This window comes from Mustela lutreola, chromosome 7 (assembly GCF_030435805.1).
Source record: "Mustela lutreola isolate mMusLut2 chromosome 7, mMusLut2.pri, whole genome shotgun sequence".
Taxonomy (NCBI): domain Eukaryota; kingdom Metazoa; phylum Chordata; class Mammalia; order Carnivora; family Mustelidae; genus Mustela; species Mustela lutreola.
The window spans coordinates 121978667-122005294 of NC_081296.1; the positions used below are offsets into that span (position 1 = coordinate 121978667).

Sequence of the window (26628 nt, forward strand, 5' to 3'; positions counted from 1 at the left end):
TGATCTCTTCCTCATTAGATTAGTCCTTCTTCAGAACTTCCTGTTGATTTCTAATGTGTGTCCATTATGGTTACGTACTACACAGTAAGCTTTCAGGGAGGGGAGTCTATGTCTTTTTCATCTGCCCCTCTTCTTCTCCCCTTGCCTGCAACAGTGCTTTGGGACTTAGTGTAAAGACTTGTGGAAAGAATTAATGGATAAATGTAATCCTTATATGAACTCTAGGAGATAAGCAGAGTAAATATTACTATTACCTCGTTGGGGATCCTTATCGATGTCCTCAAAGAGTCTAAAGTCTTTAGGGACAGAACCGTGTATTATTTACTCTTGAATTTCTAGCACCAACCTGGTGCCTTGGTAGGTGGGTGTTTAATAGATACTTGTTAAATTACTGAAGTGTAATTCTTATTAGGAAAGTGAAACCCAGGGATATTAAGAATCAACACTTGTGGGACGCCTGGGTGGCTCAGTGGGTTAAGCCTCTGCCTTCGGCTCAGGTCATGATCCCAGGGGCCTGGGATCGAGTCCCGCATTGGGCTCTCTGCTCAGCAGGGAGCCTGCTTCTCCTCATCTCTCTCTGTCTGTCTCTCTGCCTATTTGTGATCTCTCTCTCTCTGTCAAATAAATAAATAAAATATTAAAAAAAAAAAAAGAATCAACACTTGTAAATGTTTTTCACTCTCTTCTGGGTGAAAGTTATTAAACCCGCTTTTTGGAAGACAAAAAGTTAAAGGGTATTTTCTGTTTACCTGTGTGACATCTGAGCATAATTACCTACTGACACATAGAATGGGCGAGGCTGCAACGGGCAATATGTTCTTTTTTTTTTTTTTTTTTTAAAGATTTTATTTATTTATTTGACAGATCACAAGCAGGCAGAGAGGCAGGCAGAGAGAGAGGAGGAAGCAGGCTCCCTGCTGAGCAGAGAGCCCGATGTGGGGCTCAATCCCAGGACTCTGAGATCATGACCTGAGCCGAAGGCAGCGGCTTAACCCACTGAGCCACCCAGGCGCCCCCGGGCAATATGTTCTGACCAGGGATCTTGGACTGGTTAGTCAGAAATGACTTGGCAGAGTCAGGGGTCCAAAGACCAGGACAGATGGGGCGGTGGGAGAATGGTGACAGGAGCACAGGCCTCAGCATGATTAGTAAGAGCACAGTTGACATCCTACTGTGACTCTGACCTGGTCTGGGCCCAGCCTTTACTAATCTGTTCTGAGGATGCTCTGCTTAGTTATTTAGGAGTTTCCACACTGTGCTGGAGCCAGGATGGTAAATACACAGGCTAAATCAAAGGGGAGGCAAGTCTTAGTCTTCTGGAAAAGTGCCTTGAGAGCCATGTGCCCTGCCTTGGACCTCACAGTGGATTTTAATGGATCCCTGCTGTTTTTAAAGTTTCTTAAAAGAGGCATAAATAGGCCTCAGAGAAAAGCAATTGGGAAGGATTGCCTCCCGTGCTTGGGAGAAGGAACAGAGTACCCTGTGGCAGGCCACCTCTCCATTCACCTCAGTGGCCCCCTCTGGTCCAGAATTTTAGAAAGACCCAAATGTTAAAAGGTAGAGAAGAACAACAAAAACCCTTGGGAGAGTGTGACTCCTCATTATCCTTGATCAGCTGATGGTGGCACAGGGTGGTAAGTTCACTTTCTAGGAGGTACAAAGGAAATCAAGAAGTCTTGATAAGCTGCGTTTTCTGTGGTGGCCGTGTGAGACAGAGTGGTTTAAGATCAAGTGTTTCAAGAAGAGAATCCCATCCCCCACGAGATAGAGGAGGAAGAATACCCAGATCAGTGGACTTCATAACTGTGGATTCCCAACTGCCTATATGTCCATTGTCACCGTGTGCCTTATACCTATTGGTTCAAAGGTTGTAAGGGCTTCATTACCCCTACTCGCCCTAAACAACAGCAACAACAACAGCAACAAATAAAAAAACCTTTTCCTTTTATATTTCCTGTCCCTGACTTATGGTAAAATCAGGCCCGACTTGAGCCCCCACAGAATGTACAAGGCTTACTTCATGGCGTGCCTTTGTGTTAACCTTAAAAATAAAAGTCCTTTGTTTTACCAGCAGAAATGGGTTTACTTAGAAACAGCAGAGAATTGCAATTTGGGACATGCAAAGTCCAACAGACAAAATAGAGGAACTTTATTTTATGGAGGAGGAAGTTGGGAGGGGTTGATTTGAACCAAAGTCCGTTGGAGAAAAGCAGCAGTTCATGGTGATGACGATTTCTCATTGATTGAGTTGTAGGGATAATCAGTTTCTTGTAGGAGATGCAGTATGCATATTTCCCTCTGGGGCCTATAAATGAGGATTCTTTCCACTGAGATGCTCTGCTAGGGGTCTGTGACTGATAGTTCTTTGGGTAGTAGACATTGAGTGGTGTGGCTGTCCATTTTATCCACCCTTCTGAGTCTGCTTCAGTGGAATTTCCTTTAATTCATGTTTACAGCTCAGACTGTCTGTTCGTTACAGTTTATACGTCATGAGGAGACCCAGTCACATCTTTCTTCAGAAAGACCATTCAAGTCTTTGCCCCTCAGTTACTGGTGATTGGTTTTCAGGGAACTATGGTGTTTTGTTGGTTGATTTAGTCCACACCTGCTCTCTGTCACCATCTGTAGTCAGAGTTTATACCGATTCTTTCCTTTTATTCTTTGAAGTTGGGTAGGGCCTCAGTGAGTAACAGTGTTCTGTTGAGCACCTTGGAGAAGCAGAACACTGCCCGAGTCACTGTTTGGTGGCACATGGCAGAGGCTGATTATTTGGGGCTTTGGCAGAGATGCCCCAGCGACCCTTTGTGTTCCAGGAGCTGGCCCAGAAATCAGCCCACTGTCTAATTCTAATTCACCTCCCCATTCTGCGTTTAGTGACAACCTTCCTTTCATAAATCCTTCTAGGAAGACTGCTTAGGAAGACTTTCCTAGCTGAAAATGCCCCCATACGTTCTCCTCTTGCAGCTTTGGTAACGGCAGTCCCTAAATAGCTTGTTTGTCACTCTCAGGGGTTAGTGAAGGAACCCCCCCCCCCCACCATTGCTCCTGAAAAATGTGGGCCCACTTGAGATTTGAGCTGAGTCCTCTGGGCACAGGTAAAGTCGCCTGTTCACATTCTTCTCCAGACAGGACACTGCAACTTTTGTCAGTCCTACCCCACCCTGTGTTATACCTTTGTAGGTCTTGGGGTAAATTTTTTCTGCTCACATCTGTAATCAAGGAGCTTCTGTGTAAGAGGGAGAAGGGCAAACTAGAGTTTGAATCCAGACTTGTAATGCTTAGTAGCCAGGTAACCTCAGACATTACTAAATTCTTCAAAGCTTTTGTTTGTCTGAGCAAACTGAGTATTCTACTGCCTTCCTGGTAGGAGGGAGAATTAAATGGGTTGGCAGCTTGGAAGCGCCCAGGGCGGCAGCTGGTGATACGTGTTCATTCTCCTCCTCTCTTCTGCTTCCATCCTGCTGGACAAGAGAAATCACTGAATCGGTCTTAAATTTAAATTTATGTTTCTTGAGGGCCTACTGTGTATGCGTGGCACTGGCCTTGGCATTAGGAGTTACGAGTAGAGTGGGAAATGAAACCCCAACCCTGATCTTCACGCCTGAGTTCAGCCTTGCTTCAGACTCCAAGCCAGAGTGCTCATTATTACCTGCTTATCAGTGACCCTTCTGGAGGTGAACAGTGCGCTAGGCAGCAGAAGGGGACCTTTCTCAGAGGACTAGCCTGCATCCTCTTGGAGATGGGGGATTCTGAGCGGGGAGAGCAAACACATGTACAACTTAGTTAGATGGTAGGGTGAAGGAGGTGAGACCAGGAAGTAGCAGTTGATGAAAAAAAAGAAAAATAAACATCATCTTCTTTCCCTTAACCCTTTCATCACTACCACTGTCAAAGGATGCGTAGTAACATTTGTTTGTGCACATGGAATGGCTTGGCTTGCCAGCTCTGCTGTCATCCCACTGTCGTGTGGGCTTTGCTCTGTAGGTCACTGCACTGGGTGACGCTCGAGGACTGGAGGGAATAGGATGAAGGCCAGTGGTCCTCCTGGCCACCCTTCCTTTAGCACTCATGACAGAAGGAGGGGGAGTGGTGGGGGCACAGCCATAGCTGGCAGCCTGTTCCCCTGAGTCCCTGAGCTGCAAGAATGGGAGGAGGTAAAAGGGTAACAGGCCATATGGAGGCCATTTGTCAGTCAAGAGAGCAGCCCAGACTGCTCTGCTGAGAAGGCAAGTGGGGCAAGGGGCTGGTGTCAGTGAGCTGGAGCAAGGGGAAAGCAAAGCAACACACCCCCTGACCAAAGGCTCATCCTGCTCTATTCTTGGCCTGTCCTGTCTCCAGATAGCCAGACAGTCCTCCAACAACCTGTTTTCTTATTTTTGCCAAAGCCTTTGCCCTACTCCATTCCAAAAACCAGAAGTAAAGGTCTGCTTTGCTACGTGAAAATGAATGTAAAGTTTATCAGTTCCTGATATGTGCCAGACATCATGTGAGTATCGTTTAGGTCTCGTTTTTATCCTTCCTCTTAAACACTGCTTGCAGGTGGGAATGACTATCAAGAAGTAATAATACTCAAAACAGTTCAGGCCATTGACAGAGTTGCAGATTGGGCCCCTGAGTCAAACCGAAACTCTTCTGGCTAACATCCAAGACCATGCTCTGCCCTGACCTGGCCCTGATCCTGTCAGGTCAGGAGGATGTTTTCATACCAGATTTAAAGAACGTGAGCTGTACCTTGCAGGGGGATTCTCTTGGCTGTTACTTGTCTTTGCCTCATGTCGAATCAGGAACATGACAGTGCCTTGAAATGTGGGCAGAATTTTGCCCACACAATCAAAGCAGTTTTCTACCAAATATCTTCTGTCCTCCAGATTTTGTGCCAAGATCTGGGGATAAGAAATGAGCAGAACAAATACTTGCCCCGGGGGTTGGGTGGGTAGGTGTGGGGGCGGGGGACTGACCTGTGAGAAGTGATTGTTGCAGAGCCAACCACACAGTGACAGTTGATAGAGAAGAATGCAGGTGTTATGGGAACACAAAGGAAGAATAATAAAGCTGCTGTTTGTTGAGCACTTAGTATATGACAGACCTGGTACCAGGTACCAGGCGCTTTACCTGTGTACTTGTGACTCACACACAGCCGCCCTGTAGGTAGACACTGTGCTTTAGGATCCCTACTTTACTTACTTAGCAAGGGCACAGGAATGAGAAGATGGCGCCCAGCCCATACAGGGGTAATGGTTAGCAGTGTGACTCCAGTGCTCTCATTCTAGACCTGTGCTGGTGAGCGCTACCCTGTGCTGCTCTGTTCTCCCTGACAGTGCTCTTTGGAATGGTTTTCTGGAGCTGGTGACTTGGGACTCAATCTCCAACGATGGGTGGGAGCCCAGATGATCCATGTGCTTTCAGGTCAGGGTTCCCAGGAGGGGAGCCCTTCTTTCAAAACAGCTGGGGGCTTTGCTGGCTGCTTCCAGGTTCTAGGAGTTTCCTCTCTGCAGCAGGGTACCGTGAAGATGGTCCTCCTCTCTGGCTCTGAACCCATGACTTGCATCTCCCCTTTGCTGTGAGGTGGAGGGAGAGAGAGAGAGGTGGGGAGGGACCCAGATTGACAGACAGACTGACAAGACTGACAGACTCTGAAACCAGTCCCACTTCCCTAGGCCTCTGTCGGGGAAAATGGGGGTGGGGGGCTGGGAGGAGCATTAGAGGCAGCCTAAACCATGGGTGGGTCCCCCCTTCTCTCCGGTGCCCCAGCCCTGGGGCCACACCCTGAGAAAGGCCTGAGCTGTGTCAGTCTGGCCCTCCCCCAGCGCGTGGGAAGTTCTCATGAGAAAAGGGATCCCAGCTGGACAATGGCTTCCTGTCTGAGTGCTGAGGTTTGTCTTCCAGGAGAGGAAGGTTGCAAATGGCATGAGAAATTGTCTCTTCCTTCTCGCTGCCATCGTTTGAGACTTTTGACTGTTTGCTGGGGGTGGTCAGGAAGACAGAAAGCTGGGGGATGCCAGGGACAGAAGCAGCCCTTGGGTATCACTTGAGTAAGAGAACTCCTCTTGCTGTTTTCCTGTTCCCACTACACACTCGAGGCAGGAATCTGCCCAGAGGGTTGCAGAGGTTTCTTTGGGAGAAGCACCTCACACCTCGTGCTTGCCTGAAAACCACCCCGGCTACAGGACTTTGACTAAGGAATCTTGTGTAGGGGTGAGGCCAGCCACTCAGCCAACTTCAGACAAGTTTGCAAATGTCAGAAGAGACCTCAGAGGACATCTGGTTCACTCCTGTTGTGTCATAGAGCTCACTGTCCACAGGCAGTACCCAAATTGTCTTTGTCACTGAGCTCCCTTTCCAAGACGTGGGTATGGGAGGAGAAGCTGGGCTCGGAGACCCTCTCTTTCTGCCTGGTGCCGTGCAAAGGGAAGTCAGCCTTCCTGGGTTCAAATCCTGACTCTGCCCCTTTCTGCTTGGTGCCCTTGAGCAAGTAATAATAATCTGTATAGTAATTATATTTCTTACAAGGTCTCTTTGTGAAATTAAATGAGTTACATATGTAAAGTGTTTGGACTGGTGCTTGGCATTTAGTAGTTGGTCAATAAATGTTAGTACTGAGATGTTTAAGGGCAGCCTCAGAAGAAAGCTTTTAACTATAGTCAGATGTGATCACTACCCCCCCACCCCTGCCTCTACATTCGTCCTGAATGTCCACTCCCAGCTTTCTTGGGAGGTTTTCATGGCACCTCTGTGTGAGCTAGCCTTTTCACACTATAGGATGACTTGTCCTGTCACATACAATGTTAGCAGGACGTTCCAAAAGCTTGGGCTTAGTGTGTCGGGACGAGCCTCAGTACAGCACGCAGGAACGAGAGTGCCTGTTGAGCCCACCGTTGTCATTTACAAATGTGTGATCTGTGGCAGATTTCTCAACTCAGCTGAGCCCCATTGTTCTTAGGAAATAATATAGCACCTGCTTCATGTTAAGAGACAGCTCACAAGAGTGCCTGGCACATGTAATAGGCTATCTGTTTGCAGTAATTATTACCTTCCTTGTTTTATGTCCAAAAAAAAAAAAAAAACCACACAAAAAACAAACAAACAAAAAAACCAAAACACCAGACTGCACATCTGAACACCTTTTTGTCTGTTTTTGCCTTGATTTTTCTCTGGCTCCTCAGTGCCCAGGGCTCCCTTCATATCTGCTGCATCACCTCTTATCCCCTACACTGGGGTGTGGCTCCGGACCCTCCCCACAGCTTGCCCATCCCCAGACACCTCCTCTGACTCTCAGACACAGACTCTCCTCCACGATCTGTGCTGTACAGGCTCCGATCCCCATATGGCTACTGAGAGCTTGAAGTGTGGCTAGTCTGACTTGAGATGGGCTGTAAGTGTGGACTTAATAATGAAAAAAAATTAAATATCTCAATATATTTGTGTATCGATCACATGTTGAGATGTAATCACTAATGTATTTTTTATATAGTAGGTTAAATAAAATAGATTATTAAAATTCATTTCATGTGTTTCCTTTTAGTTTTTCAATGTGGCTAGCAGAAAATTTTTAATTACCTACGTGGCTCCACTATATTTCTGTTCGTGGTGTCCATCTGGTCCTTCCTCCCCTCCTTATTTTTTTGATCCTGTTTCTCTTTGCCCTGGGGTCTCACCAGTGCTCAGATGAGTAAGAGGTGTCTTTGATTTACATTAGAGTTGGATATATGTGAGTCTGTCTTCTCTAAATTATAAACCTTTTGTGGGTCTCAGAAGTCTGTCACATGGTCCTGTGACATGGGTGGCCCTCCTTGGATGACTTGGGGAGAGGCGAGCTCCAGTCCTTTGATGGAATCACAACCAAATAGGGACATTTACAGTACTGCTTCCAGTGGTGTCCCTGATGATTGCAGCTGCTGGGTTTGTGTGCTGGATTTGGGGGAGCCTTTTTCTTGTCCCCTGAATTCCCAGGAAAGCTTTTCTCTGGCCATCCTTTCTTTGGATACCTTGATTAAGCAGCTGCTTCTCTGTGCTCAATTGTATTCTCAATGTTACTCCTCTGATTTAGTCTAAACCTGGAAGTGAACACTGACAGTTTCTTAAGCCCTCAGTCCCAGTGTTTGGGAGTAGGGTGTTTTCTTGAGAACTGACATCAGCCAGAAACCTCTTTTGTTGAGTCTTAAAATGCACGTCTCTTTCCCCTCCTCAGGCTGGCGGTAGTACTCCTTCCTCCCTACACCGCCCTTTGCAGGGGCTCAAGTGCTTGTTCAGTTTGTTAAACTGAACAGTTTGATCCTGGGCCCCTTCCTGGAGCTCCCTTTGATTTTCTTTTTACAGAATCTTACAGAGTTTGCTTTGTTTATTGCCTCTTCCTCCTCCTCCTAAGAGGCTGGTCCCCACAACAACAAAAACAAAACCCATTTAGAAGGGCTGATGGAGGGTTCTTGTTTTCTACCAAGTGTTTGAGGCTACAGTGACTTGGAGTGGAAGATCAGCCAGCTTCCTGTGCGTCTACTGCATCTGTCCCCTCCCCAGCCGGTTGGATGGCCTTTCCCTGAAAGACTGCTGTGCGCCAGGCACTCTGCAGCCCCTGAAGAATTACCTCGCTGCTTCCTGTGCTCACTGGAGGCCTAAGTGGCTGTAGGAGATAATGGAAAGCAGAGAAGGAAGCTAAGGAGAATTAATTGATTTTTTCTGTAAAATTTCTATCTTCTGGCTTTCTCGCTCTTTTAAAAATTATGCAGCTTTGCCAAATCAGATGAGTTCATTTTCTTCTTGCGGTTGAGAACAGAGCTTGAAACTCCCTCTGTGGACCAAGGGTTGTTAGAGAGAGAGCCTGATGCATAGAATAAGTCAGCCTCTTGCCCAGAAGGGTGGCTTCCAGAAGACTCTGGATGATTATTTGCTCTTCCCGATGCTCTTCCCTTTCTTGTTAACCCAGGCATCACTGAGAGGGTCCTCTGGAACATCTGCTCTTTGCCATGACTCTCCTGCTCTGATGTTTGACTGGGCAGCAGGGCAATATTTTTTTCTTGTGTTCCTGGTGTCTTAAAATGACCTTGCCTCCACCTACCCACCCCTTTTCGTTTTTACTTCCACAGCCTCCTTACTTCCTTGGACCCAGGACAGCCTCTTTGCAATGCTGACTGAGCCCTATGCATTTAGCTTGTCCCCTTTGTCTGACCGTCATAGGAAACATAAAACAAGTGCGTGCACTTAACCTTACCGTGCTAGCGTTGCTCTACTGTTGACTTACTCTAAGGCTCCCTCGAGCTCTGTCCGTCTTTGATCAGATTCAGCTTCTCTTATAATTCTGCCCTCTCAAGACCCCTCAAAATCTCCCTTTGTCCTTTGAACATAGTACAAACACCTGTTGCAGTCAAGGCCCTCTGCAAGATGGTTCCATTGGTTGTCACTTTTTTCTGAATTTTGTTGTATTATGCAACCTAGCTAACCAGGGCTGCTTGCTATTATCTAGGTTTTACCTATACTTTCCTATCTCTCTGCATTTGCTTAAACCTTCTTCTGATGAGATAAAGCCCCACTTGAAATGCTGCCCCCTTCCTGAACCTCGCCTACTCTATCCTGCACAAGATGTGTTCTCTCCTGTATTGTGCTCCCTGTCTTGTGGCACTAATCATGTTTTTTGAGGTGTATTAGAATGTCTGTGTGTGGAGTATCTTTGGAAGAATATGAAAGAAATGGGAGCAGTGCCTTCAAAGAGAGGAACTGAGTGACTCAGAGGCAGGAGAGGGTTTACATATCATGTGTATGTATTTCCTACGATTTTTTTTCCTCATAAAATTATTATTTGCATAACAAAGACCCACTCTAAAAAAACTCTGAGGGGTACGCGTATAACCTCAGAGAAGGGAAAATGTCCTTTAGACACAAAACCCAGAAGCCATAAAGAAAACAATCTTTAAAATATATGTGAGGGCGCCTGGGTGGCTCAGTGCATTAAGCCGCTGCCTTCGGCTCAGGTTATGATCTCAGGGTGCTGGGATCGAGTCCCGCATCGGGCTCTCTGCTCAGCAGGGAGCCTGCTTCCCTCTCTCTCTCTCTGCCTGCCTCTCCATCTACTTGTGATTTCTTTCAAATAAATAAATAAAATCTTAAAAAAATATAAAATAATAAAATAAAATATATGTGAATACTCGGGCGCCTGGGTGGCTCAGTGGGTTAAGCCTCTGCCTTCGGCTCAGGTCATGATCTCAGGGTCCTGGGATTGAGCCCCGCATCTGGCTCTCTGCTCAGCAGGAAGCCTACTTCCTCCTTTCTCTCTGGCTGCCTCTCTGCCTACTTGTGATCTCTGTCAAATAAACAAATAAAATCTTTTAAAAAAATAAATAAATAAAATAAAATATATGTGTATACTTATTTGTCATATCCTTATTTGGCTCCAGGTACCTGAAGTGCTTATCTTTTTTAACCTTTTTCAGAGTGTAGCACAATGACCCCTACGTAATAATCAATAAATACTAGTTGAATTGAAATGAAATGAAATTGCAAGTCACTTCTTTGTAGACCTCATTCTTTTTCACTGATCAAATGAATGCTCGGTGGTCTCCAGGGTTCCTCGCAAAGATTCGTGCAGATGTGGGCTTTATGGGCAGGAATACCAGCAAAGCTGGAGCGGCTTCAGAATGAGCCGTTCTTCCTCTGAGACCACCTTTCCCAGCACACTGGACCTGTGAGTGGGTCCTGCCTGCTTCATGGAGCCGCCCTGCAGTGCTCAGCTTTAATTATGCCTCGGAAATGCCCCAATTAGACACAGTGCTAGGAGAGCCGGGGGATCTGTGGCAGGCTTGTTGCCCTGAACAAAAGAAGGAGAGTGTAAAGAGTAAAGCCATTTGTAGAGGTTTCTTTGGAAATCCAGTTGGCCACCTTCTTTGAACCAGTTGGCTAGAGTTGGAGGAGGCATCAGAAGGGGTGTGGTGGGTCTGTCCTCCTCCTGTTCAAGACTTCGGGTGAGGTGGGTGGCGTGGGAAGAAGGCGTGTCCCTGGCTTATTTAGTCTCATCCGTTAGTTTCAGAAAACAGAGAAGCTGCCCACACCTCTCCTGTTGGATCCCCGGGCCACCCACCCTGGCCTTATCTTCTAGTGAATCTTGGCAGATGAGTCTTTTCTCCCCACCTCAGCAATAAGGCACTTGTAGTCAGGGAGCTATCAGCTCTTCTTTGACAGGACCACCCCCCACCCTACCCCCACGCCCGGCTGGCAGTCATTGTGCTTACTAGCAGTTTGCAGGTTGAAGGGAAGTGGTATTTGGTGAGAGACTGTGAGGGCATGTGTGTGCGAGGGAGTGGTGGGCAGGCCAGTGAACAGGATGGGGCACAGTCAGACTCCAGATCTGTTAGAGGAAGTGGGGGGATAAAAAAAAAACAAAAAACCAAAAACAGAAAAACCAGCAGTTCTTATTTTCATACAGATGTTCTTGTGATAGGATAGGGGCAGGGTATCTGTCAGCAAAATCAGATGTCCTTTGAAAACCTTTATCTTTTTTTTTTAAGCATTTAAAAAATATTTTTATTTATTTATTGACAGAGAGAGAGATCACAGGTAGGCAGAGAGGCAGGCAGAGAGAGGGAAGCAAGTTCCCTGCTGAGCAGAGAGCCCAATGCAGAGCTTGATCCCAGGACTCTGAGATCATGACCTGAAGGCAGAGGCTTAACCCACTGAGCCCCCCAGGCACCCTGCCTTTATCTTTCTTGTATTAGTATGGCTTTTGGAAAGTTGAAGTTCATGGTACCCGGCTATCCTGCCTGCACATCTTCTCCCGCAGCCCAGCCTTCCAAACAGCACTTCCTTTTGTGCCCTTGCTATGTCTCTCCTATCATAGCAAGGGACACCCCGTAATCCATTCTGCAGCATCTGTCCAGGATTGGAAGGGCAGGCCATGGCATGAGAGTCCCCTTCTTCTCGAGCTACTCTGACAGAGTCGACTGGGTAGGTCTGCCCTTATACACTGCCTTACGCTTGGCTACAAGTCATTCAGCTTCTGTGGGCCAGTGTGCTCATCGACAAAGGGGCGTGATGATCCCCTTCTCCTGGAGCTGTCAGCATAAATAGGATGGGAGGGGAAGGTATTTCTAAAGCTAAGTAGTCCTACCTGAACAAAACATGTGGCTTTTACTGTGGGGCAGAGACAAGTGCTGGCAGTGACTACTCCAGTCAGAAGGTGGGGGCTTGAGAGAGGGCCTAGGAATCCATCAGATATCCCCTCTCAGGCCATGAAGGCACATTTTTTCACACAATGGACTCCTCGCTCGTATTGATGCTGGAAACAGGGGTACTGTGTCTCCTTCCCAGGCTGACCATATTTTACCACCTTTCACTCTGATTCTTTGTGTGTCACAGTAGGTTTTATCAAAACCATATTATGTGCTAGATCTCTGTGAATTCACAACTTTGTCAGAGTCTGTCACTCCCTCATGGATACAGTCCTCTCCAGGCACGTGCCAAGGGAAAGGGGCAATGTTGCAAGCAGCCAGACTTTTTCCCTGTGGCCAGCGTGCTTCCCTGTGTCCTTGGCAACCTGAATTTCCAGAGTTTGGCCAACAGCCTTCCCAAGGGAATGGCTCTTAGTTCCTCCTGTGGAACTGTCTGGCTCACCGTCGCGGACGGGATTCCCACTGGAAGACCCCAGCACTGTAGCACCGTGCACTCTCTCTGTCTTTGCAGTGTGTTCGCTGCCCCCAGAGCCAGAGAATGGTGGCTACATCTGCCACCCCCGGCCTTGCAGAGACCCCCTGAACGCGGGCAGCGTCATTGAGTACCTGTGTGCCGAAGGCTACATGTTGAAAGGCGACTACAAGTACCTGACCTGTAAGAATGGAGAGTGGAAGCCAGCCATGGAGATCAGCTGCCGTCTCAACGAAGGTCAGTCTGGCAGATGGGAAGGGGGGCTGCTGGGGTTCTGCTTCCTGTAAACTGAAAGGCAGTGGTGCCCACTTCCTCCAGAGCACCTGTGCCACGGGGCAGTGTAGCTCCTTTGATGCCCTGCGGCCTCCCTTCCTTTGGGATTTCATGTCTTTGTGCAGGACATCTGGGGTTGCTGGTGTGTGTCCTGCTGCATTTCAGCTGAGCCACCGAGGGGCTCTGTAGCTTTACTGAGGCCTCTGTTCTGCTATGTAAAGTCCCTTTGATGCTCAGCATCTCCTGTTTGCCCAGCCAAGTGCAGGTGACCTTTGACCGTGTTCTGCTAACACCTTCTGGAGTGTCTCTTTTACATTATTTTACTTTGAATGGAAATGGACTGTTTTGTTATAGAGCTATAGTCCAGCTGGACAGAAGACCTCTCCCCCTCCTGCCTCCGCCTGTCGTGCATGACAGGAAACTCCAGCTGCCCGCAGGAAAGTGTGTGTCAGACAGCCGTCTTTGTGCTTCACACTCGGGCCCCAAGACCATGACACACCCAGAGAAGGCTGGGGACCAGCCTGAGATTTACAGCTGAAGTCACAGGATCTTAGAACAGGAGGTTATACAGCCCCGTTCTTACCAGTTTTCCTGCCACGTGCGGGAAACATGGTTAGGACCTCAGACTGTGGAAGGCCAGGGACATGGAAGTGGTAGATGTCTACCAGCCTGATGGCCCTGAGGGCAGCCTCAGAAGGGGTTCGTAAAGGCCAGATCTTGGGGGGTTGGGGAAGGTAGGCGTGAGATGGCCCACACAGGTCTGAAATGAATTTTAGATTTAGAAACAGGATGGGGAAGTGGCCCCTTTCCTTGTATGTAAACACTGTTCTGCATATCAACTTCTAAAGTGGCCCGAGCTGTGGTACCAGGCAGGGGACCTTGGATGAGTTCAGCTGTGGGAATTCTGTGTTCCGGGTCTGGGTATAACCTAATCCTGGCGATGGTTTATTTCTGTAGACAAAGATGCCCACACGTCCCTGGGGGTCCCCACACTATCCATAGTGGCTTCCACTGCCAGCTCCGTGGCGCTTATTCTCCTCCTCGTGGTGCTGTTTGTGCTACTGCAGCCGAAGCTGAAGTCGTTCCATCACAGCAGGTGAGCCCTTGTGGGGTGGAGGGGGGGCGGCGCACATCATGGGGTCTGGCCTCTGACTGCACAGGGGTGCTTGTGAGACCAGCAGCCTCTTCTGCCGTATGTGCCCTGTGAAAGGGGACGCCCTCCTGTGTGTTTGACTCTTGGATGTGGCTGGCCCTGTGCTTATCACTTTGCCTGCATTAGATTTATCTTCACAGGAACTTTGTAGATCAGGAAGCTCAGGCTCAGAGAGGTTAAGTCAAGGTCATCCCTCTAGATGTTGACTGCCTGGAGAATTAAACATAAATATGTCCAATCCCTGAGCCATGTCATTTTCCCTACATTGGTGGTTCTCAAAGTGTGGTTCCAGTTGCATTGGCATCACATGGGGACTTATTAGGCACGGAGATTTTCAGACCCCACCCAGACCAACTGAATGAGAAACTGGGGCTGAGACCTAGTGACTGAGTTTCTTAAGTGCTGCAGGTGATTCTGATGTAGACTCATGTTTGCCAGCCACTGCCCTGTCCCTCTAGTTCCTAATCCTGGCTGCACGTAGAGGCATCTGCTGGGAGTTAAACACAAATACCAACACCTGGGCCCCTACCCCCAGACATTCTGATTAATTTGGTTTGGAGTGGGAGCCTGGCATTAGTGTTTTTCTTTTTTGTAAACTTCCCCAGTGGTCCTAACATGCAGCTAGGATTGGCAACCACTGCACTATACCACACTAGAAATAGGGTTTTTTTTGCCTGCCTTTGTTACTTTTCTTTTTCCATGAGTGCATTAGCCACAAGTCATCCTAGATGAGGTAGATGAGATGGCGGGTGGGTGGCAGATGGTTAGGGGCTGACCCTGCGTGTATCCCTTAGGAGGGACTCCTCTTCAGGCCTGTCCTGGCCTCTGGGGTTGCCTGGCTTGGCCCGGCAGCCCCTCTTTCCCCTGAGAATGGTTTGTGTGCGCTCACAGCCGTTCATCAGTCACTTTCGCCATCCACAGGCCCAGAGGAGCAAACAAAACTGTTTAAAATTTTTGCTTCCTGGTCTGGAATTTACAGACCAGGCCCAGGCTAAGTCCTGATGTTCTAGGTGTGATTTTTCTGTCTCCTTTTTATGTTTTGTTTGGGAGAGCAGGTTGCAGCTTTTTCTTTTTTTTCCCAAGATTTTATTTGTTTGTTTGAGAGAGAGAGAGATTGAGAGAACAGGTGGGGGGGGGGGCAGGGGAAGAAGCAGGCTGTCCCCAGAGCTGGGAGCCTGATTTAGGGCTCAATCCCAGGACCCTGGGAACAGTAGCTGGAAGGCCGGGAAGGCCGCAGTTTAGCCTTAACCTATTATTGAGCCCCCAGGCACCCTGCAGCTATTTTTTTTTTTTTTTTAAGGTTGTTAAACAATTAGTAAAATAAAGAGGATCTGGAGGGTACTGTTTACTTGAAGGAATCAGGTATTTCCACATAAAGTCAAGGTGATCTGCTTGTCAAGTCATTCAAATTAGAGAATATTTTCCTCTTGTAGTTATCTGGTAAGTGTGTTAAAAGTAATGGGCTGATTTTTCCTGACTTGAGTAGAAGAATGATTTGGTTTTTAATAGGGACTCTGTTTAAATTTTGTGCTGTGTGCACATACTAGGTTTTAAGCAAACAAACAAAAAGCATTTTAAGTAACAGGAGTTAAGCACATAGCAGAATGCACACTGCTTTCTCTGCCCGCTTGCCATTAGTTTCCCTTCCAGAAACCCCACACATTTCTGAGTACCACTTCTGTCCTCCTCACAGAGTCTGCACCATTTGAATTGGGCGCCACAGATTTTGTTTGCAGGTACAGATGAGGAAATCCAGAGCTAATAACAACAGTCCAGCCGTTAACCTTCTGTGTCTCTGACATAATGTACTGAGAAGGACATGCATCACAGATGACTCAGTGTTCCAGGCAAACACTGACTTGGGATCTTCATCCCAAGGAAACAGTTCAGTCCAGATTGTGGAATATTCTAGGAGAAACCAGCCTGGACCCTACAAAAAGTGTCAGTGTCATGAAAGAAACTCTAGAGTGGACTATTCTAGAAGAAAGGAGATGAAATAAGACTAACTGCAATGCATCATCCATAATTGGATCCTCAAAAAAAACAGACAAGACAGCAGCTGAAACATCTCTTTTGGGGTATTTAGAAAAGTGTATTACAGTCTTAGACCATTGTTCAATTTCAGGACTGTAATGATGGTGCAGTTACATAGGAGAAGATGTTCTTGGGAGGACTGTGCCAAATAATGTTTTATGAGAAAAAAATAACATACTTTCAAAATATCGGGGGCGGGGGGGTGGGGTGGAAAGTGTATATGTATTAAAAAGTGATCCCAAGAAAGGTGCTTGCGTGAATAAATCTCATACACATCAAGCTGAATAAAAGGAGCCAGACACATGTACACGTGTACCTGTACACATGTACACACACATTCATCGTATGTCCCACTCACATCAAGATCGAAAATATGCAGAACTTAGTTGCAGTTTTGAAGAGTTCAAGTTTAGGCAGTAAAACTATTAAGATAGAAAGCAAAGGAATGATTTTCGTGAAAGGGTAGTGATTAATTTCGGTGTGAGGAGGTAGGAGATCAGAGGGACAGTGGGAACAAGGGTGTCTGGGGGTGCTGGCAGCATTCTCTGTCTTGACCTTAGTAGGGGTTATACTCCAGTTACCTCTGGGATAAAGCAAGAAGCTGTATATTTTTTCTATTTTTGTGTGTTGTTTGTGTTACAATTTACATACAATTAAGTTTTTTTAAAAAGGACAAAGTAACTGAGTCAAAAAAAGAACAAAATTCCTTAGATTTCAACTCCAGTGTCTCACAGTGCTTCTTCTCCCTCCTTTTTTTAAAAAACTGCTTTATGGAGCTTTAATTCCCATGCCATAGAGTGTATCTACTTCCAAGTCTTCAGACAGTATATCCGCAGATAGATGCGGGCATTGTGCTCTTACATCTACAACTGTGCTGAATGATGGCGTTATTTTCAGGTCTCTAGATTCCTAGTTTCTGCACAGGTCAAAAGGGCTGGGTACCTGTGCCCAGAGGGTAAGAACAGAGTCTCTGGAAGCAGACGGAACTGGATTCACATCCCAGCTTCCTCCCTTACCTGCTGTGTGACTAGGCAGGTTACTTGACTTCTCTGAGCCTCCTCTGCACTCTTAGTGAATTTGTCCCCGACAGGGCTCAGGTGAGGGTTCAGTGGGATAAAGCGCTTAGTGCTGTGCCTGGCACACTGTACGTGCTCAGAAATGGTTGGTGCTGTTGGTGCCGTGGTATCTAGTTGTGTGTTTTAATTCTTCGTCTCTCTTTTCCTTTGGCTGCAGGCGCGACCAGGGAGTATCTGGCGACCAGGTGTCCATCATGGTGGATGGAGTCCAGGTTGCGCTCCCGTCCTATGAGGAAGCTGTGTATGGCAGTTCCGGTCACTGTGTGCCACCTGCTGACCCCAGGGTGCAGATCGTGCTGTCAGAAGGGTCTGGGCCCAGTGGGAGGAACGGGCCAAGGGAGCCGCAGTTGCAGGACCAGGGGGCCTGTTCCTCTGCCGGTGGAGAGGAGGAGGCCCCGGGCCAGTCTGGACTGTGTGAAGCCTGGGGTTCTCAAGGCTCTGAGACTGTGATGGTGCATCAGGCGACCACCTCTTCCTGGGTGGCCGGCTCAGGGAACAGCCGAGCGGCATACAAAGAAGCCCCAGATTCAGAGAACAGTGACATACAAAGCCTTTTATCCCTCACATCGGAGGACTACACAGATGGTAGGTGGTCTGTACTGAGCATGAATTAGGAGCTGCTTGGGGGCCTTGTGGGGAGTGAGGAAGGATTGTGAGCCTCTCTAATAATGGGGTACTGGGGGCAAAGGAAGCTAATACCTGGGGGGCTAGGCTATAAAATAAGGTCTCACCCTCAGCTCCTGCTGGGGCTTTGGGCTCTGTATAGGAGACTTTTGACTGTTTGTGAATCTTGATAGTTTGGAGTTTCCAAAATTATTTGTGGCTACAAGGCTGTGCTAAATCAAAGGGAGGACAGCTGGTTGGAGGCGGGAGTGGGGTCTGTTCTTCTGTTATAATTTCTATGTTCCCGAAAGGCTAGGAGTGACAAGGAGGTATGGGGTCATATTACAGTGAAAATTGGAGCTGGTTTCTCTTCAGGGCTTTCAGCAGTTTCATTTGAAACAGGAGTATGCCTCTCCTGTGTGATCGTTCTCTTGCCCTATTTCAGTTAAACCTCTCATAAACCTCACAGTGATCGTGACAAGTAGGTGTTACTACCAATCCTACTTTACCGATGAGGAAACTGAGGCCAAAACATACATCACTTTCCCGTCGATTCGTGACTGAGCTGGCATTTGAAGCCAGATGGATCTGGCTCTGAAGCCTATGTTTATAACCCACAGTGCCATGCTGCCTCGCAGGTGACTTGCACTTCTCTGTGGCAGGCCATCTGTAGAGGGAAATTGCCACTTCCTGACCTTTTTTTGGAACCTGAAGGGTTGAATATCAGGATTGACTCAGTCACTTTAAACAATATCTTTACATGAAACCCCAGTGTGGTTCAGGATGAGGCCTAAACCTAGCCATTTCCCTTTGGACAGGGTGGCTTCTGCACTAACCAGGCTCCTCTGAAAGCCAGTGAGGAAACTGTGCCCTGGGAGTCCTGGGCCCAGTTAATGTCTGAGGCTTAGAGTATCCTAAAGCAAAGAAGTTGGAAATTCTTGAATGCAGATCATGTTTAGGAGTTTCCTGAAATCAGCAGCATGCCCTTTCTCTTGGTGGGATAGAGAACTGAAGAAGGGGTCGCTAGACCTGACTCTAAAGGTGGAAGCCAGTAACCCCTTGGAGAGCCAGCTATACACGTATCGTGTGTCTGCACTTATGGACGCCTGTCCCCAGTGCACTTCTCGGCCCTCACCTTTCCTCAGGAGCCTGGACAGGGCCTATTCTTCCCCCTTCTTCTCCTTGCTGCCTTTCTTTGTTCCATTTATTTAACAAGCATTTTTGAGAACCCATCTACACCGGTGCTAGTTAGGTTTCTGAGAGGATAGAAAGTCTTGTGAAACCTGCTGTCTGCCTGCATGGATGGTCAATCTTTTGGAGAGATCTGGCCTATATTTGCGAAATAATGGAACCAAGAGTTTTAGTGCCCATGTCGTAGTGAGTGGTGCACAGTTTATCCAGCTTGTTGCTGGTGGACTGAGCTGTCAGGACCTGATGGCACCATAGGAAATCAGGACCTCGAGGCATTGGTGGAACCCAGTGAACATAAAAGGAGACCAAGACCCAGAGAGGGGAGTGAGTTACTCAGTATCACACAGCTGGTGGGTGGCCTGAAGGAGGAGGTGGGACCTGAGCAGGGGTCTGCAGCCTCTTAGGGTGAGATTAAGGACCAGCAGAGTCAAGGCAGAGAGGAGGTCCAAGGTGGTGAGACCAGAGGGGATTTGAGTACTAGACTGAATATTCAGATTTTGTTAAGCAGGTATAGAGGGAAAGATGAACAAGGAAGGCCTGGAGAAAGGGCGAGGGGTTTAGAGTTGTTGGAAGGGTATGCATGGGGCTTTTTTTCCTTAAATTTTAAAATTTGTTTTAGGGAGAGAGAGAAAACGTGAGTGGGGGGAGAGGCAGAGGAAGAGAGAGGGAGAGGGAAAGCAGCAGACTTGCCATTGAGTGCAGAGTCCCACGTGGGGCTCAGTCTCCTGACTCTGAGATCATGACCTGAGCAGAAATCAAGAGTTGGGAGACGTTTAACTGTCAGAGCCACTCAGACGCCCCTGAGTGAAGCTTTTCATGTCTTCAGACCAGGCCTGCATGGAGACCCTGAAGTGGGGTCAGGTGTGCTGCCGAGAGCCCCAGGGCGGTAACTCCTGTGCTTTCCAATCTTTCTTCCTGCAGATATCCCACTGTTGAAAGAAGCATGAGCGCTGCCATGGGCCTCTCCTCTCTGCGACGGTCCTCTCTGCCCTTCGTCCCTCTCCCTGTGGGTTTGAGCACCCTGTACTCCAGCCACCCTACCCGGATACCTGAGCCGCCACCTTTGTATCTGTGTATCTCTGTATCTCTGAGGGCCTCCACGCCCACCTTGCTGGAAACTCAAGGAAGATTCTCGCCATCTGCCTGCTGGACAGCTGGAGGAGCTGGCATTTTGCCTAGCCCGGCCTTCCCATCTGTGTCGGGGACATATTTGAATGTGCTGGACAGAACTCTTCCTCTCCCTGAGCCCTCTGGATCCCCTGCGGCCAGCTCTTTGGCGGCAGACCCCACCAGCCTGCGCGGGCCTGAGAGCCGCTGTGTTTACTTGTGCCTTCCCCCACCCCCGGCCCCTCCAGTCCTCCTGTCACGCAGGCTGGTTGCTCTCCTGCAGGCCTCAGTGGCTGCACTGCTGCCCTCTGCCGCACAGGGTACCGGGCCTGGGGCTGGGGCTGGCCTGGTGCCACTGCCCTTAGCAGGAGCAGATCCAAAGGTGGCTCTGATTAGGGCGAGAATGTGGGTCCCTGGCCTGCCCTTGGTTGATAACTGGTGGCACATGTCTTTGGCTGAGGATGCAGGATGTGGAAAATCATGCCAAAGCTCCCCTAGCGCCCAGCCATCCAGCTCGGAGGTGCTGGATCCTGGCCCTGCTGAGTTTCCAAGAAGCATGGAGAAGATGCTGAGGGAGGGAAGGAAGGTGGCTGAGAATGACTGTCTTCCTAATACGCAAGTCCTCACTTCCTACTTCCAGCATCGGCCTTCCTGGCCTTGGTTTTCTCTGTTTCACTGGAGTGTAAGGGGAAGTGGCCTGCTGCCTCCTGGGTTGGATCCTTGGCAACCTCCGCCTCCTTGCTGCCCACAGGGGCCTGCGTGAATCATCGCTGGGACGGGAGAGTTGCTGAGGTGCTGCGGGATGCCCGCGAGGCCACTGGCATTGGGGGCAGTTGCCCCATTCTGGGTTCGTGGTGACGAAGGAAGCCTGAGAGGCACAGACCAAGTCTCCAGGCAGCTGCAGGCAGCTCCGCCCCAGTCCTGAGGGTCCTCGTCACCACAGTCACGTGCCTTAGTAACTGTGCCCAGGAAGCGTGCCGCTGCTTGCTGCGCCGCTGCTTTTCCTCGTCGTGTTTCCCCTCCCGCCCTTCCACGTGTCGCAGCTAACGGACGACTCCCTGCTCTCCCCGCGCACCTGGAGAGGGGCTGACTGTGCTAGACACCCCGCCTTCTAGACACCCCGCCTTGCTGCTCTGCGGTGGGTGAAAGCTTGCCAGGCAGCCTGGCCCCAGGGCTCTGCCGTCGAAGGGGGTGGGCTCCGCCGTCGAAGGGGGTGGGCTCCGTGCTCCCCGGTGCTTCTGCCGGGGGCTCCCGCTCGGCCGCCTGTGGCTGCTGACCAAGGCCAGGGTGGCAGAGCTCAGCCAGGCTGCTGCCATCTGCAGATGTGGCATGGAGGAGTGCTTAGTTCTGTTCTGTTTTTGAAGCACTGGGGCTGAGACACTTGTCACTGACCCCTTCTGCACCTCTGCTCATCCCCGAGCCGCTCTGTTGGGGTAGTGAAAACAATAAAGAACCCCTGTATTTTCAGTACCTGACAGAACAGGGTAGCTCCAGGCATGAGCCGCTACAAAAATGAGGGGAATGGCCTCCTCTCAGCCTCCTGCATCCCTCTCACACGCACTTTACTACCCGCTCATTCCCAGCCTCCTGGCACCACTGTAGTCTTCCTTCGCTCAGGGTAAGGGCAGTGCCTGCTGGGCCTGCGGGCACCCCCACGTCTCTCCCCTTCCCCACCCAGGAGCCTTCACATGCTGTGTGTAAAGCCCTGGCCGGCGTGGTTCATCTGGAGCAGGTTGGCAGGGGTGCTGGGACGCAGGCCTCTGAGGGACCCGCAGAAGACGGGGGGCCTGTCCTTGGCCTCCAAAGAGGCCGTTTCCGGAGACGTGCCTGCCAGCAGGGGCTGGCATGGGGCCCATCCGGAGGGTGGGGTCCCGACGGACCCTAGTGGCCTCATCACACATGGGCTCTCCTTTACCCACAGGGGTGCCCTTGTCTTCCTCCAGAAAAGAAAGCAGGGACAAATGGTGGAGGGATCCAAAGTCTCACTGTTGGGCTCACAGCCAGAATAATGGTCTAGAATATTTTTTAAAATGGAAGCTCTTACCCTTTTTTATATCATTACTCTGGGTTTTCTCGCCTAAGAGATTGTGCTGTTTGTTTTGGGTTTATTCAGCCACATGGAGATTGTGCTGTTTGTTTTGGGTTTATTCAGCCACATGGGTGACTGGCTTAACCCTTGGGGGGGGCGGGGGGAGGAAAGCCTTCTTCCACCTTGGCTGCCATTCACCATCCTGGGGATCACAAGCCCAGATTTGCCTGCCTGGTAGGAAAGAAAGTCTGGATAAATGGGAAGTTAGTGTAAGCACTCTCCATCCACCCCACACACCCCCCCACCCCCCCCGCCGCCGCACGTCATTGGCTTTGCCCAGGCCTCCCATTCATCTTGCACTTCTCTGAAGCAGTTTCTCAGCCATCAGCCAGGTGCTGATGTTTCTAGGCTTCCAGGCTTTGTGGATTAGGGATTCCACAGCTGCCTCAAGGTGGAACCTGGAGGAAAAACAAGGGTGGTGGCAGGTGGCAGGCTAAGCCTAGAGTGGGTGGGAGAAACTGCCCAGGGCCGGCTTTCCAGAGCTCACATCTAGGGGAGTCCAGCAGAGGGCTTGTCCAGGAGAATGGCCCACACCAAAGGACTAAAAGTGTCTTTTTGCACACATGAGCTGACTCACTGCAGGTTTTATATCCTGGTGACTTGCTGTCACAGGCCAGCGACTTTCAAGGGCCAGTATGTGGTAAAAATCACTTAAGATTTCCGTCCCTTTCAATGCCTTAGTTTAGCAGATAGGCTCTCTGTTTTGCCATTTCTGAATTTTGTGTGCTGTGTTCCTGTTTCACTGGCGTGAACTGTGAAATGGGCTGAGTCCTAGCCACTTTGCAAGTTCTTTTGGCTTTGCAAGGCATTTCAATGTGCATTCTACTAACACTCCATTTGCAAATAGAACTTAAGCTCATGTTGTCTTCCCCATTCATCCTTTCCTCCTCCTCCTCCCCCTCCCCTCTTTCCCCCCAGCTTTCAAGTTCTGTGGAGAAGCCTGATGGCAAGACAATGGTAGACTTTTCCTGCTTCTTTAGTGCTGGCATAGGATCCACAGGCACTCAGCCTCTCCCTTCCTAGTTCTGCCTGAGCTCTCAAAGCACCTGCTCACCACACAGCAGTGTCTTTTCCACTCGCAGGGAACATTGGCACATGAAGAATGGGATATGCTGCAAACACTTCTACATCCTTGCCTTTCTTTCCTCCTCACAGAGAATAAAGGACCCAGAAGGGAAGTGGTACACAGGCTTTATATTTATAGCTTAATTCCAGATGTGCTTGCTGAGGACAGTGATTCTGGGGGCTTCTCTCGGGGGTGCTGCTGGGGCCCCTGGCTCTCAGCAGAAGGCCAGTCATTACCGGTGCCCACGGAGGGGCTGGAAGAGATTTTGCTTGGCGGAAGCATGGACCGAGTGGTAGAGTAGCTGGTTCCCTGGACAGGGAAAGGCAGCAGGCTCAGCTTTGCTGAGAAGCAGCTCCTCTCAGTCTCCAGTTGAAAACCTAATCAAATTTTTGAATGAAAACCTCCAGGTTGAGGCTTCTGTCGGGCAGCAGATCTAGCTGGAGGGCATGTAGGGGCCAAGCACTCAGATTGCCAGGCAGGAGGAGAGAGGGACACGGGTTGCATGGCAGCCCACCACACCCTGCCCTGGCTTCTTATCACACCACTATGGAATCCTTTGCAGAATGGTACTCCTATATAATGGTTTCAAACGACACGTGCATCATTGACTGTGCAGGATGTCACTCAATCAGTTTGGGTTTGCTTTATTTTATTTTATATATTTTTTGGTATCCTGTACATTGCAGTGGGTGTGAAGATAGTATTTTAATATTTGTACAAAGTTTAATTTAATTTTAATTGTTCTATGTATATAACTGCATTTCTAAATAATAATTAAACAAAGGTTCTTATGAAGGCAGTTGTGAGAGATGTGATCCTTCCAGACAGTCTTTGCAGAAACCTGATATGGAAAAGAGAGTATGTGGTGAGAGCTCATGATGGGACGAAGCCCCAGCTCTAGGCAGAGGTCCCTAGCAAGAAGAGACGGGACAGGGAGTGTGCTGTTCAGAGACGGGAGAGCACAGGCCTTGCTGGAAACAGATTCCATGTCTCTTCAGACATCCTCAGTGCCAGCCACTGTGCTGCACTGGGACTCTGCGGAACCTGTGGCGGGAAGGCGGGCAGTTGCAACAGCGTGCCTCCACGATGAGGGAAGCTTTTCCCAGGCACGGTCAGGGGACATCCTTTAGATGGAAAGGGCCACACAGCCAGGCTAAGGGGCGGGACACGACACATGCTTGTGGGTGCTTGTGGGTGCCGAGGCAGCAGAAAGCAGGTGCGGGGTTGGGGATAGAAGAAAAAGAGTGGGGCCCAGGGCTGAGGGGAGGAGGGGGCAGAGGCGGGGCGGCCCAGGCCCTGCGAGTGAGGAGTGGGGAGGTTTGGCGGTCTTCTGTGTGGCTGCAAGTGCTCTGACAGTGTTAACAAACAATAAGTGAGCTCCCCTTTTCTGGGGGACATGCTGTCCATCTCCTAAGAGGAATGTCGGGGGATAAAACATATTGTACCTGGAGACCATGTAAGAAGCTGTCGGTCTCGGGAGGAAGGCAGTGCGAGCAGCTAGCAACCCTTCTCTGAGACAGGGAGATGGAAGCCATGGTCTGGGGAGGGAAAATGATGGGAGATCCTAGAACCAGAGGGCAGAGCACATGGAGGCGAAGAAGCCGACTGGATCAGAGCAGCTACCACAGGTGGTAAGGGAGTGAAAAGAGGGAATGATGGAGAACTTGGGGATAAAAAATCACTCTTGAATTGGCTCTGGGTTGGTAATTGATGGGCAGGATGTGTTTTTGTAATACTTAGTGTCAGGTGGGAAAACCTTTTAGGAGCATCCGTGCCAAGTCTCCCCACTTAGTAGCCCCAGTCCTCAGGTTGGGTCCACACAAGCATCACTGCCCTTTGCTGCACGGAGGTGAAGGGAAGAGCATTTCACCAGCTTCTCAAAGTCGCGGTGATACCGGCGGATCTGTCCAGGTGTTCACCCCGTACCAGACAGAGCTCTGGCACTCTGTGTGTGTATCACTCAGCACTCCAACACCACCTATAATGAAACTGAGGCATAAAGAGATGCATTAACCTACCCCAGATGGGGCTGGGATTGAACTTGAACTCAGGTAGTTCTGCGCAAGTGATCCTCCCTTCCATGTGCCATCTCCCAGCCCTGCAGATGCTGCCTGCCTCCCCAGGCCCTCACCGCCCTCCCTCTGCCTTTCAGTCTCTGTTCCAACCAGGGAGCTGCAGGCACAGGAAAAACCAGTGTCCTGGCAGGGAAATCACACCATTCACTAGGGGAACAAAGAACTCGAATCTCGAATCTCTCGAAGAATGGGAAGTGCCCAGCACGTGTAGGACAGGAGGCATTTCAGACCATGATAAGAAAATTCACAAAGCAGCAGGAGTTGCTCCCCCACAAGGAAAAATGTATATAAAAAGGAAAGACTGCTTATTTCCGCGAGAGGTAAATCGTCTTTTTCGTTGGAGAACAGGCAGAAGCGTGTCCTATCAGGTAAGGAATGCTGGGGAAGGCAGCCTTGTGAACTTGGGGTCAACCATGGGCTTGTTACCTTTCTCTTGACGACTGATCAGGGGAGGAAGAAGGAACAATTGCGGGGGAGGGGGGCAGGGCTGGCTTTGAAGTGCTCCCCTCAGGTGGGGAAGGGTGGAGGGGAGGAGAGAAAAGGAATTTCCTCGCCCTGTGGCTGGACCCCCACCTCCTAGTTTGGAAAGTGGAGGCCACACGCCTAGACAACAGAAGTAGTCATCTCTCTGGGAAGTCTCTCAGACCACTTAAAAATATTGTTAAATACACCAAAGTAACACGAAATGAGTAACATTTCCTCATTCAGGAAATTTAGAAAACTAAAATCTTTCATAATACCACCTCCTACTGGTAATGTTGGTCTTTTTCCTATGCCTAAATATAGCCTCCTTTTTAAAAACATCATTTGTAGATAGCATTTGGGTTTTTAAAAGTTTATAATCCATTACAATCTCACAGAACATCAATCTACATCATTTTTAATAGTTGCATGGTTTTCTATTGGTAATTTGGGCTTGTAGATTGCCAAAAAAAAATTTTTTTTACATTCTTATGTAAAAAAACAAGGGTTTGACAGTATTTTAAATTATTTCCTTGGGATAAATGACTGGAAGTGGAATGCTAGATCAAAAGAAACACATATTTTAGTGGCTTTTGCTGTATCTCAAATCTCCCACCAAGAAAGTTAATCCAAATTGTACCCTCATTCCCACAGCCCCACCAGCATGGAGAATTATTTAAAAAAAAAAAAAATAGGCCAGTTGAAAGAAAATGGTATTGTTTTGATTCACACTTGTGTCATTATTTCTGAAGTTGAATTCTGAGGAAGTATGGTTTGTCTACTATTTATAACAAAAGACATATTGAAAATTGGGCAAGTTGGATGTTTAGGATGTCCATGTTTGAGATGAAAAGTCATAACTGTGATTTCCCCTC

At 48.9% G+C, this 26628-nt stretch overlaps 1 protein-coding gene and 1 long non-coding RNA gene across 2 annotated transcripts in view; one reads left to right on the top strand and one right to left on the bottom strand.

Annotated features, from left to right (window-relative positions):
• SUSD6 (sushi domain containing 6) overlaps positions 1-19983 on the top strand; it is an 89584-nt gene extending 69601 nt beyond the window's left edge. Inside the window, exons 3-6 of the mRNA XM_059182441.1 lie at positions 12664-12861; positions 13855-13993; positions 17318-17745; positions 19876-19983. Coding sequence (XP_059038424.1) covers positions 12664-12861; positions 13855-13993; positions 17318-17745; positions 19876-19901 — 791 coding nt within the window. The 3' untranslated portion in view covers positions 19902-19983. The remainder of the gene's footprint in view (positions 1-12663; positions 12862-13854; positions 13994-17317; positions 17746-19875) is intronic.
• Positions 19984-23916: 3933 nt separating this feature from the next.
• The window catches only part of LOC131836740 (uncharacterized), a 39389-nt gene continuing 36677 nt past the window's right edge, over positions 23917-26628 (bottom strand). Inside the window, exon 4 of the long non-coding RNA XR_009355742.1 lies at positions 23917-25194. This is a non-coding gene — a long non-coding RNA (uncharacterized LOC131836740). The remainder of the gene's footprint in view (positions 25195-26628) is intronic.